This window comes from Athene cunicularia (genome assembly GCF_003259725.1).
Source record: "Athene cunicularia isolate RWA chromosome 1 unlocalized genomic scaffold, athCun1 chr1_part1, whole genome shotgun sequence".
Classification (NCBI taxonomy): Eukaryota; Metazoa; Chordata; class Aves; order Strigiformes; family Strigidae; genus Athene; species Athene cunicularia.
This window is the reverse complement of record NW_020799091.1, coordinates 18,450,742-18,464,614: the sequence shown is the minus strand read 5'-3', so window position 1 is coordinate 18,464,614 and position 13,873 is coordinate 18,450,742. Positions and strand designations below refer to the sequence as shown.

Here is a 13,873-nt window from a genome sequence, read left to right as displayed (position 1 = left end):
AGCTGCAGATCCATCTTGCTGTTTACTGAATTGTTTCAAGTATGTTCAAGTTGCTATCTTGGTAATTAGCTTTGGATTTTCTTGCTTTTCATTCGCTTTCTCACATCTTTGAACAGTCCTAAAATTTAGTGCTGCTGCTGGTGGTAAATTTGTTCTGTGATTAATGTTCAAATGTGCATCATGTGTTCTGAATTTTAGTGTCTCATTTTCCTGTTGTCACTTATTATCTCTAAAATCCTAAAATGTGAATGTCTCTGTTTCACTGTGTCTGTGTCCTATCTTGCTGCCAGTAAGTGCTGTTACTACTCATCAGAGTGTTGTCAACTTGTATTAATTAATACAATGAATTAAAATCAAGCGTGTCTTGATATTCGGGGTGGGGTGGGGGTGTAGAGTTGGAAGCTTTTTGTTTGCTTGACTAGTTGAATCTTTGGGTTTGGTGATACAATCTCTGACTCTTTTGTCAAGCGTTTTCTTTGCTTTTCCCATTCTTCAGACTTCTCTGAAAGATAGGCCCGTACTTAAACTAGAACATCATTATTCTTCTGTCTTATGAGTTACTCCACAACTTGGTAGTTTACTTTTGGAGTGGATCTTTTGCATGGATGCAGAGCACATTTCAACCTTTGCCGAGCCAGTCACTAACCTGGAAAAATCCTATTTGTTCTTTTGTTGGCTTAGTTTTTTGTTGAGTTAGCGAGCTGAATTTGTCTCAGCAAGAGTCCAACAAGTAGCAGAGCTGGCAAACAAGGAGATGCAGGACCATATGGCCAAGAGCAGGGGAGTGGGAAGCAAGGGCAGCCTTTAGCCTTCGCTGATGGCAAGCCATTAATTTGGTTCAGCTGTGTTGTTAAGGCATGCTGTCAGTGAAGCCAAAAAATACTTTGAATGTTGTATAAGCATGTCATTCATTAAGACCATGACATAAAAGCTTTAATTTTTGGTAGTCTCTTGTTGTGGTTACCCACAAAATATTGAGGTTAATCAAGATTGGGTAGAGGATTCTTTGTAATCACAGTTGGTCTACAAATGCAACCATCTTTCTGCATGGATTTTTTTTTTCTCTGTTTCAGAAGGAAAATGTCATTCATGCGGAAAAGGATGAAAGACTGTCTCTTCGGAAGCATCGCTTCATGCATTTTGCATCATTGGAACATGAAGGAGAATATTACATGACACCAAGAGATTTCTTGTTCTCAGTAATGTTTGATCAAGTTGAACGTAAGTTGTTTTCTCATGATTGTATTTGTGAAGGAAAAGAAACTTGCAGGTCCCCTTAAAGATGTAATTTGCAAATCACTGAGATAAGATCCTTTATCTGACATAAATAAGCAGAAGCCAATTTGTAAATGTTGTGCATATGGATTCTCACAGGCACCACCACCATTTACACCAGTGAAGTGAGGCTGATGATTTAGAAATCTGGTGACTTGATGATGACATTACATCTCTGCATAATTTGCATGTCTGATCAGTATGTAGCTCCTTAATTACTTACATGCCACAGAAAATAGTAGGACTGTAATATAATAGTGTTCATACCATTCCTAGCCCCATTATCTGTCTCTCCACTTCACCAGTAAGTACTCTGTGACCTTTTTTCTTAGAAGAGGCAGTGATGGGAGTGACTTGAATGAGTGTAATGAAGCATTGATCTCAGTTCTAGGTTTCTGGTTTCAAATCTCCTCTGGTTTGTACAAAACCTAGGTAAGAACAAATCAAAATTGTATGCATGTTTTTGCAAAAGTACTTTTAAAAGCATGCTTTCTGAGGAGAAGATAGGACCAGCACACAAATAAAAAGTGCACAAGTGGTTGTCCTCCTTTCCTCCTGGTTTTCTTACCTCATTAACTCTACCCCATTCCTTAAGCTTCTTTTATCCCCTTTTGTATCATCTCTAATTTTCATGTTACAGGGTGGGGGGTTTTTAATTCTTTTTTTTTTTTTTTCTCCAAGAATTTGGCTTTTACAGCTTTCCCAATAATTTTTCTGCTTTAGAAAGGTTAAGTTCTCCAAGTTTCAGAGAGAATTGTCACTCAGAGGACAAATACTCTGTTAGTATGTATGCTGAGGGAAAGAGAGGGAAATCCCAACTTTAATCACTGCTGCAGTCTGCACATACCGACAAGGGAAGCTTGTTGTCTAGCAAAAGCCATTTGTAGCCTGGGATGCTCTGCCCAGCTTGCAGCTAATATCTGAGCAACTTGTAGGTATTTAACAGGACATACAGAAGGGAATTCAGGGTAGCCTTGAGAAACAAGGAGGAAGGAGACTTGAACACACTTTGATTCAATCCTGTGAGAAACGTGGGGCAGAACAGAGTTTACTGAGCTGCAAGTGGTGAAAGAATAGAACACAAGAATCTCTAATAAAAGAAGTTTTCTTGTCTGCCAAAAATCTATAGGTGACAAGAATACATGGCTTCACTGCTGACACAACTTCTAATATTATCCAATGCTGAATATAAATCCTTAGAAGGACTTTATGACCTTGAGAGTCATGGAGACTCTCAAAATAACTTTTAATATATGGCTAACAGGAAGAGTTCTTTCCCCTTAAAAACTTAGATCATTAAGTTAAAAACCTAGAAGATATTTTCTTTTGAGTTTTCTAGCCTGAAACACTGAAAGGCAGTGAATACTGTAATTTTCAGTTTTGAAGATATGGCTTTCAGACACTTGTCTGTGAAAGCATGGTTAAAGAAATAAGTGTTTTTCAGTCATAGCAGTTCATACATATTAATTGGTTACTCTAACTATAATAGTACACGTGCAGATTTTTAATGAAGTGGTATGTGGGTAAGATTTATTTGTAATGCAGCCAAGTTAATTTCAGTTACTTTGCTAATATGAGTAAGAAACAGTGTTAAACAGAAAAGAAAAATAATGACAAGAAAAAACACGTGAACAAAAAAAAAGTCTTTCCACTAGTGCATATTTAGCATTTCAAATTGAGGTCAGGCTTACAACAATAGCATCATAGACAATTCACAGAAAAATGTTAATACTTGAATCTACTGCTCCTAAACATTTTTCTAAACATCATTGGCCTGGGTTCTTTGGGCAGTAGCATAAGTACAATGGTAAGAAATTCTCAAGCCGTATTACTTGGGATTTTAGGTTTTCTTGTAACTGTAAACAGACATAGCATTTGTTAGCAGAGATATGTGGGGTGTTAAGTATTTTAAAGTCAGTCATTTGTTCATTGTGTTTAGATGAGTTTCATACAAGTAAAATAAACAGACCTGTCTTAAGTGTCTGTCCAGGTATATTCAGAGTAGATCAGGATAGTGAACTTCATAGCAAAGCAGCAATAATTTTCTGAAACTTTCTGCTTATATCATAATATTAATTCCCTTTCACCCTGAACAGTGGTTTTAGAAAGAAAAACAGGCATGCAACCTAGAAAGCCCTTCATTTACTGGTATACTTGAGATGCAATTTTAATATGTGATACTACATACAAATGGTGAGTTTTATAATGCTGAACTTAAAGATGTAATGATTGGGTTATTCTCTACCTATTTTTGATTAATCACTAATTAAAAAAAAAAAAAACACTTGGAAAAATTTGAAGCACCCTGGCAATAACCATTCATTTTCATAAATATTTGCTTGGAGTTTGCCAGTTGATTGCTGTATATAATAATATGAAAGGCTTAAGGCTGCTCTAGAGTTTTGTTTCTGCTGTCTTTTTTATATAGATAATAGGCAGGAACATATGACCAGCCTCATGGGCAATTCAGCTGTATAACCCAAGAAATATTGCTGAGGTTGATCACAACATTTTGTTGCTCTGTTCTTATTCAGAGATAAACACTCCCAAACAGGAAAAAGGCAAACAAAAAGGGGGGATGGGAAGTAGTTATGGATTGGGAAAATAGGGGTCTTTGTCCAGCAGTCTTGGGATTTTTTGCTCACTGGTGATTGTCATTGGAGAATTACTTTGAAATCTCCTGTTAGTTTTTAAGCACAGTTAAATTCAGAAGAAAGTAAATGTGGTGTTCTGTAAACCAGATCAGTTGTTGGTGCTAGATCAGAAGTGCTGAGGTTAGAAAATACCAAAATATTTTAGCTATGTCCAGATTGTTGAGTGAGTTCCTGTACACAGTTGGGTGGAATTCATTACTGAAGCAAAAATCTTAGGTGTGCCCTTTGACAAGGTTGCAAAACATGCAATAAATTATGATTTATTATAGAACACTTTCCCAGATAACAAAACAGATGAACTATAGTGCAAATATATCAACTGTCATCCAACTCAAGTGATCTTGAACCCTGCTTGATAGACCTTAGTTCACTAGTTCTGCTCATTTGTTTCCTGGTGCATGAGTTTCTCTATCACTCATTTTCTTTATGGTAGGCCAAAAATTGTGAAATCTTGGCATTCCTGTTGATTAAATTACACCTGCAAAGTTATTTACTGTCAGGGTGATAATGAAGAAAAAATATTTACAGTCCTGCCATCTAAGGAGAATGAGCTGATAACAAACGCAGAGTTTCCTGACAGACTTATTAAATAAAGATCTTGATCCTTCTGTATATACTCAGTCCAGATTTAATGTATCGTAGCATCTTCATGTCATGAACCACTCCTTTATCTGCACTAAACCAATTTTCCTGTATTCTATGGTACCAGTGTGCCAGAGGCAGTATTTCCACAGTAGAGTCCTATCTGTCAGTGAGTATCAGTGTAAGTTTGCTGGGAGAGGTTGAGTTGATTAAGCTTTCCGTGAAAACATGGTTGGCACGAGGTTGTGATATGTTTGCAGGTTTGATATGATGTGTGGCTTCAGGTTGTCACAGCATTAAGGTGGTCATCACTGTGAATGAATCTGAGGAAAGAATACAATGCAAGGCTGGAACAGTGAGAGAATTGAGTTCTCCATTGTCCTTAGTGGAGACCAGTGCTGGTGCAGTCAGTGGGGCTTGGAGAGCCAAGAGGGACCAGCCAGTAGATGGGTACTTCAGAACAAGCTGAGTCAGTCTTCTTGTTTCTGGATCTTTAGGTTTTGCCTCCAGTGGGAGTTCAGATGCCTATACTTCAGTGTCTTCATTTTGACCTAATTTTCATATAGGATAGCTATTCAGATTCGTATGAGTCATGCACAAGTGTCAGGTCTAAAACCTAGGGTTCAGAGTCAAAGACTAAGATTTAAGCTTACCTAAGTGGTGAAGCTCCATGCAGGAAGTGAGGATTAAAATGTTATATGGGGTGTCATTGGCACAGTTGGGAACTGAATTCAATCCTGCTAAATTTCTAATGTATTAACAAAGAGATTGTTTTCTCTCTATCTCTGCATTTAGTATTTTGTGGCATTGATGTGTTGTTGCTCAAATCCTCCAAACAGTAGAGAAATCTGCAGAATGGGATGTGCAGAACAGAGGTGATCCCTTGCAAGGCAAAGAAGCAACATGATGGTTTAAGATCACTATGAATCTCTTCTGAGTTGTAGAAAAATGAAACATAATCAGCCATTTCTAGCCAAAGCTTCTTAGTCGTCGTTTACTCAATTCTCAAAATGGGGTTGTGAGTGAAGGAAATTAATTTTCCTGTTGAGGGATCTACACACATAAGCAAAGATAGGCAGATTGCTAAAAATTTCTGCTCCTGTAACCAGCCCATACTGTGAATTTTTCATCTTCAGCTATCCTTCATCACCCCAACACCATTAGGAAATCCTACTGCAACTCTAAGGAAGTCTTTAAAGTAACATATTGTATACACTTGGCCTTTTACTTTCCCTTAAGTGTGCAAATACAACATTAAAATTTATATTCTGGATAAAATATTAGATAGTTTTGGATAAAATGTTGTACTTCAGCCAGTTGTTGGTAAATAGATAAGCTAAGTGAAATCTTTTCTTCTTTTCTTCTCAGCAACAGTTTGTTAACACTGGTAACTTAGTTACATAGGCTGTCTGATGTAACACTGATGATCTTCATGGGACTGGTTTATCTAAAAATTAATTTGAAGGGAAATAGTTTTTCAGAAACAGTAGAAGTACTGCAGAAATTCCTGTAAGCCTGACAATGTGTATTTCTATCTGCACATAAGCTTTCTTGTGAAATCAAAATAAAGACTGATGTGTTTTCATAGCTGTTGTATCATGAGGTACTACATAACAGAATCAGAGATGGGATTCTTGAGGGGAAATGGGGTCTTCCACTCCACAACAATCAAATCTGGACATTGGTCAGGCAGGGATGGGCCACTGCACTGACTGACTTGTTTGCTCTCATTTTTCAGAAAAATTTGTTTGAAAAATAGATCCAAGAGGTGCTGCGATTAGAGTAGAGGTGTTAGACAAGAGCTGGCTTCCAGCGCTGTAGCCCCTGCAGCTGCACCAGGGAGAAAGTGTGCATGGACAGATGGGGGAGCAAGAGGAAGGATTGCGCAGTGGTGTTTAGAGGGAAAGGAACCATGGAGCAAAATCACTTAAGAAGAAGCAGGTTTTAGAATATTATTGCACAGGGAGAAAGTATCCTTTTTTTTCCCCCCCGGTTCCATTTCCATGCATTTGAAGCATGTTGTGAGACAGTGCTGAAGGTACCTGGGATACATTCCTTTTAAAGTCAAATAGAAAAATATATTTCTGATCCTTAAAATTATACTGACATTGGATTAATTACATTTGTGGTTTTGTGGTTATGTCTGCATGATAGAAGAGTAAGGTTATAATAAACTCGTGGCTTTGTTGTGATTGATTCTTTTTTTTTCCTTTGTGGCATTGCTGGCTACCTGGAGAATGACGCAGAATCTGTATTCTTATCTCGATTGACTGCAGTGCTTACTGATTCGGTAAAAAATTTGGCAAGTTGTTATGATTTGAAAATACATTACTAGCTATTTAGCTTTCTGAAAAACAATTGTTAATGAGAAGATACATTGCAACTTCTCAATGAATGAAAGCAGTTTTTCAAAACTCAACACAAACAGTGCCAATAATAAAACTGGTCAGGCTTCAGCAGTTGCAAGCAAGAGGCAAGTGGTCTCAACACACATCTTGAAGGATTTAGTTATTTAAAGTGTGAAAGTTATTGGTTATTTAATGACATCTGAATGGAAAACAGATTCCTTGAAACGAATGAAAATATATTGTGTGCATACAGAATACTTGCAGTACAAGTAATGGAAAGATCTGGTTATTAATAACAGGAGTCTGCTTGTTGTATAAACATCAGCTGCCTTAGAATTTCAGAAGCCTTGCAACAGTTTCTGCTTTAGTCAAGTATTCCAGTTTTGTGACATGCTACCATGAAATTTAAAATACTTAACAGAGAAGTCACTTTTTTTACACATACGCGCAAATTTCAAGAACTCGTACAATCATTCATCTCTGAATATTTTTTCTATTTGTAAAGATTTTTTATTTTTGTAGAATACCGCACACTTTCAACTACATTTATAACATACTGTCTGCATACCACAGAAAATCTCTATGGGATTTTTTCTGCCATGGGTTCTGAATACTTTTGACAAATTACTTCAGTATATATTTTTTTTTAAATAAATTTAGTGGAATTTAATCAGTTCTGAAGCATCCTGCTTAACTGACAATTAAGTCTTAACAGATGTAGCGTGAAAATCAGATTCAGTGAATTTTTATCACTCTTAAATGTATTTTAATTTCTTGCAACATATGTCCTTAACACACACAGGTATTGGTTTGTACCTAAGAAGTACAGTCTGTTTTTAAAATTCCTTGGGTTGCATTCAGATATTTAGAATTGATGGGGATCTGGCGGACCCTCAGTGGATGATAGCAGGTGCCAGGAGTGCAGGTCAGCTCCTGCCAAACTCTAGCATGCATTCTAGCCTCACATTTTTCAGTGGTTTGTAACTCTTTCAGTGCTGATGGTTCTGTGCTTTTACTTAGGCCAACAGTGAATTTTTATTATATTAGTCGATGGTTTATTCTTTTTTGAGTAACCTTGATACAGACTGATTTGTTTCTTCTCTGCATGTTCTCTGAGATGTTAATTACAAGGGGTTTTTAAACATCTAAGGCAGAACTATTGAGTATTAATCACTTTCCTTCTAGGCAATAGCAGCAGGAAAGGTGTGCAGCTTGCTTTGGTAGATGAGAGGAGCTGTCCTTACTTGCCAAACAGCTAGGGTCTCCAGGGAGACCTTGGAGAAGTTCCACTGCTCCCTGTTTGGAAAACACTGGCATCCATTTCCTATGGGAGAAACTACCTGGGTTATGCTCTCTTTTTTACTCTGCAGCCCTGCACCTGCAGTGGGTTATAGCACAGATTGTGCTCAGTAGCCTTTCTCATCTACTGTGAAACAAAAGCAAATACTGAGCTCAAAGACTTTTTTCCATGTGTAAAACACACAGGTTTCTCTTGTTAGAGCCACCTGCTTACATGGCAGTGCCCTCTCTTGGGTTTACCAGCTTCGTTACTGCAGAGGAGAATTACAGCCAAGAGCCAACTTTTAGTAATTAAATCAATCTTCCAACATTGTCCAGTCCATCAGAGATCTCTGGTCCTCACACCACAATCCATAATGCTGGAGGATACCTGGTCATTCTGCTGGTTATGTCTTTAGTTAAATATCTTTCCTCTCAGACCTGGGAGAGGCTTGTGCACCTGAAAGCATAAGCATTTTTCAGCCATAGCTAACAAGAAGATACCATGTTTTCCAACAAATCCTTCCTTGGTTCTTATGAGGTGAAAGGTAGTTCAGCATCATTACTAGGTCCAAGTACATCCTAATTGGCCTTTCTTGTTTTTTCTAGTTAGCTTATCAGTATATAGAAAATGCCGGTATCCTGGGTCTTTGTTCACCAAGAGCTGTGGTCCTACCTGGCTTAATAAAAATTAAAAATGGGCTCCTTCTATAGAATTTTAATATAAAACATGGCTAAGCCAGCTGCCATTTGACTTTATCCAGACTATTTCAGTTGTCTTTCAGAAGAGCTGACGTTTGAAGTCTTCAGGATGATACAGCTCATTTTCCCAAGTCTTCTTTTCTAGCCTTGAATTCATGTCCTTTGCACCAATACCTCTGATACTGCTGGGACAGTGGAGTCTTGCTGCTGCATTAGTATTGGCAAGCACTAAGTCAGTCACGTATCCCACTGGAGAAACTGCCAGTTCTAGAAAACAGACGACTTTTGTCTTTTTTTGTTCCTCTCAATGTTTTTTGTTTTTCCTGGGGAAGAGTGAGATGTGTTTGTTCTTAACTGTGGACTGAATCCAAACAGTTGTGAGTCTGACAGAGCAGATTCTTATAATAGAGAATACTAAAATTAGTCATTTTGTCTCATGTGGATGGATATCTGCTTTTCCATTGGGACTGTATTTATTTACTGTGTCAGACAACTTCTGAACAGTCACCCGCACCCTGACATAGCAATTATTTCTTCTCCATGGATTTTTTTGGTGATAGAGAGTGTGAGAGCTCGCTTCTGTTTTGCTGTCACTATCTTGGGAGAAAATATAAACCCTAATGTTCAATAATTTCATCTGCTTCTCTGGCTTTGTTCAAATTGGCAAGAGAGAACAACTATTTAGTAGAAAAGAGCAGCGGATTTTGTGATGTGTATGGTGGTAAAGGCAGTCTCTGCTGTTGAAAAAGTAAGGGGCTTTTAAACCAGTATGTTCAATTTAGAAGTACAGTGGGCAACATAAAATGACTGTACTCTTTCACTAAAAGAAAGCCATCTATTGTTTGCTTTTCATTTGCACCCACTTTGAGAATTGTAAAAAGCCTACTTAAAATTTGATTCAAATTTCAATTCACTCTCTTTCCTCTGCAACTGAAATAAATGCTCATTTCAGGAGGACAGTCCCTATTCTTTATGTCCAGTACTGCTGTAGGAAAGAAAAAGGCTATCTGCTCAGTTGTACCATTCTAAGAACACTTATATTTATTACCACAGCTTACCTAGTTAACGTGTAGGATTTTGCATATTCTATTAGGGTGATACATAATGGCTTAGCACTTGTTTCGAGCATTTCATGTCTAATTATGTCAACATTTGTCATATATATTCTAAAAGTCAGCTATTATCCTAGCAGTTTAAAAACTTAACATACAGACCTTTTATAGATTTTTCATGCTCAATTTAAAATTATTTGTAACCACTGCTTATGTTGGAAAAAGTGACATAGCATTCCCTCTGTTGCTTGAAAACTCTTCTGATATCCAGCCTAAAATTAATCACTGTCTCTTTAAACCCACTTGCCCTTGTGCCAACATTTTCCCATTACCTAAAATAGGGATTTTTTTTTTTTTTTTCTTTTGCATCTTAACCCCATGATGAATTATAGATAATAATATTACCACTCAGTGCTGGTCTTGTTAGGTTAAGCAAACCCAGGTTTATTCTTATCTCCTCTGCCTGGGTGTGGCTGTCTGTTTCATGGCTTCATCTAGGTCATGGCTTCATCTAGATAGCTTTATTCCATTCTTTTCTGAATTTGATTTCTTTTATAAAGCTAACTTAATTCCCTGGCTCATAGCACACACAGTCCACTAGCAATCACTGTGGCCTAAGAGATTGAAGAAGGGTTGAAGTCAGGAGCTTTTAAATACTGTTACTGAAACATCTGAATTGTCAAACTGCAGCTTCAGCAAGGAGAGAAACAGTACGAAGCAATGCTCAGTAGAGTGAAACACTTAAACCTGTTTAGCCTGTGCTTTACTCACAGTTGCTACATGCAGGAAGAGCTTTGAGCACCCTAAGTGCTTTTGGTCCTCATTTGTGTCCATGTGTCTGCTAGGCTGAGGGTAGTACAGTAGAGAAAATTACTGTGTTCTTAAGTGAAAGAAGTTTTAATATAATCATGGAATCATGATTAAGACAAAGAGAGATCTGGCAAAGAACATCCAAAGGGAGGTTAAGGGCTTGAGGCCCCTAGGTAATGTATATGCCTTTGCACAGGAACAGGAAAAATGGTTCATTTTTTCAGTCCAAGATTGCTCTTGGAGGAGCAATTAGTTTTGTCAGAGAAGCTGAGTATGGCAGGAAGGAGACAATGCAAGGATAATTAGGGGCAGCAGACAGAGAAGCCCAGTATTTTGAAGGCTGCTACAAGTTAAATGAGAAGATGTTAGTGGGAATTTTGATATAACATATATTTATGCTTTTCGATTTATCTCCTCTATTATCTTTACTGAATAAATACTTATGTTATATTTCTGTTCTGACAGACCTAATGCAGTGTTTCCACTGGTGCTTAATAGTACCAGAATTCTTTAGAAAATCTGAATATAAAATGAAAGGCAGGGTGGTCAAATGTCTTTTTGAGGTTTGCTTCATCAGGTGATTTGAATTCAGGGGAGAAAGCTTTTTTCCCTGGGGAAATAAGGCAATTCTAGAAAATAATAACTTCATTTTTTTTTAAAAGAGACTATTGATCTTTTTGTCTAGATTTATTTTTTATTTCTGCCAAACTTCTCTTTAGAAGGTGAGGAGTTTGAAGTCATAGGGGTAAGAGATGGCTTATCTTTTGTTCTCCTATTCAGTCTCCAAAGTTCACCCCTTAGAGCAGATGAGGTCTTCTAGTTGGTGCACGAGATTTTCTTTTCTGCTAATAAGGAAGGCTGATGGGACATCATGTCAGTTATTTACTATTAAACGTACTATTGGCAGCATTATTTTTTTTTTTTTAAACTTGCGAATTAACCAAACTATTTTGGCCACTGCAGGAGGGCATGATTAACATCTGGTTTTAAGTTCTTCTATGATTTCTCATTACTTTAGTTCTCACTGATTTTTTAGGGGAGTTCTCAGTCTTTTCATGATCCTGTGATTCTTTCCATTAGCACCTTATCTTCTGCATAAAGACAACATTTCAATTAGGTTAATGTAACTTTCTTCATTCTGGTACTCAGAAACTAGCTAAAACTAGATAGCTTCAGTAGTCTTTTTGTGTGGAAAAAATAGGACAAACCCTTCTTAGCTTAAAATACAGGAGCATTCTGTTATCACTTAGATACCCTTGGAGCCCCTGCTGTAGGAAAACGTCCCAAACATCTGTTAATTGCTATGTGACAGATGTTAATGATGTATAAACAAGTCAGACTCAGCAGGGGCTGTTACCGGTTTGCTCAGAGCTTCTGTATGTGCTAATAACAGAATGAGCTAATCTTAGAAGTAGAAAGAAACTCCTGGCTAATTTAAAGTTAAAAGCGAGAATGACGTGGACTGAAGGAGAGCAAGTCAGCCACTGAAAGGAACTCCGATTAAGTATGAGAAGAAAGCAAAAAGAAAGAGAAAGAAAAAGAAAGAAAAGCTAGAGATTGCAGTAATGCCTGAACCTGGAGAGTTATGGAAATAATGAAGTAGGGCTGTGCAGGATCAGTAAAATGCCCAAAGCAGTAGGCAAAGTCTTCTGTAGGAAAATTCCCAAACATGGTCATTAGAATGTCCTTATCTTCTCACAGTGGCAGTTGGAAAAAGTAATGTCATCGCTGGGGTCATCTGCATTAAAATGGCCTTCCTAAAATTTTAATGTAAAGTTGCACTTCAGAACCTTATAAAGGGAAAAGGTTCCTTCTGGAAATTCTGACATGACAGGATCAACTTAATTCAGCTCTGAATAGCAATTCCCTTTATCACTAGTCATCCTTGTAATCTGCAGGAATCTGTAATATCTGAAGTACTACAGTACTGCACCTATGCCAAAGTCTCTTCCCCTAATATAGCACTCTTATTCTTTTTTTTTCTTATGGTGATTCACTAATGGGAATTAGTTGCAATTGCTACAATTCTACTGAAAATGAAAGTGATGCATTAGGTTCTACTAGAATAGACATCCAGTAATTCTGTTCATCCTTTTAATAAAACTAATTGCAAAATGGATCTGTTTCTTTTTTTGAGTGTTTATTCACCCTTTTCTTTCAGTGGATGCTGTCAGGAGAGTTTGGGAGGATGAACAGATGAATAATATCACCAACTGAAAAAAAAAAAATATCTTGAGTAAAACCATAGAATATTAACAAATGGATCCAAAACAATCTTGTGTACTTTCTTTTGTTTAGATTTGTCATACGTTTTAGAAGTTCCACTTACCCACATTCAACACAGGTGGTAATTTCCAAATTTCTAGTAAAGAGAGTGATTTCATCCCTTTTTGTCTTCTTATACAAATGTATTTGTTGTTTCTTCAAGAAAAGTCTCCTTCAAAGCAGAGGTGAATAAGAGCTGCAGCTATAACTAGCCCAAGTCACCCCATGCAGTAACTGAACACCATCTAGTGGGTGTTCACTTAATCCTTTCATTTCTAAGCAGAATTTGTATCATTTATAGTTTACAAATTAACTGTTCTGTAAACTCAATAGCAATGCCCTCAAACATCTAGTAACTGTAAATTGCATGTTCATGAATAGGACTTATGTTCTGGAAGATAAGCTTAATAAGGTTCTGATTTTTTTTGGCATTTACTGTGTTCTGGACAGCAAGAGAAAATGTCCCAGGCCTTGAGCTTAGGCACAGAACTCTAATGCAGTTACCAACACAGAATTGTTTCCTTTGAATAAAATGCCCAAATTTACTGTTAAACCTAGTACTTAGTGCTCTCATGTCTTGACAAATAAGGCAAAAATGCTGGTTTTTTCTTCATAGAATCATAGAATGGTTTGGGTTGAAAGGGACTGTAAAGATCATCCAGTTCCACCCCCCCTGCCATGGGCAGGGACACCTTCCACTAGCCCAGGTTGCTCAAAGCCCCGTCCAGCCTGGCCTCGAACACTGCCAGGGAGGGGGCAGCCACAGCTTCTCTGGGCAACCTGTGCCAGTGTCTCATCACCCTCACAGGGAAGAGATCCTTCCCTATATCTAATCTAAATCTACCCTCTTTTGGTTTTAAAACCATTACCCCTTGTGCTATCCCTGCACTCCCTGATAAAAAGTAGC

General features: G+C 37.5%; 1 protein-coding gene across 1 annotated transcript in view; it reads left to right on the top strand.

Annotated features, from left to right (window-relative positions):
- The first annotated feature begins 1,070 nt into the window (after positions 1–1,070).
- The window catches only part of MICU2 (mitochondrial calcium uptake 2), a 63,100-nt gene continuing 50,297 nt past the window's right edge, over positions 1,071–13,873 (top strand). Inside the window, exon 1 of the mRNA XM_026845534.1 lies at positions 1,071–1,221. Coding sequence (XP_026701335.1) covers positions 1,134–1,221 — 88 coding nt within the window. The 5' untranslated portion in view covers positions 1,071–1,133. The remainder of the gene's footprint in view (positions 1,222–13,873) is intronic.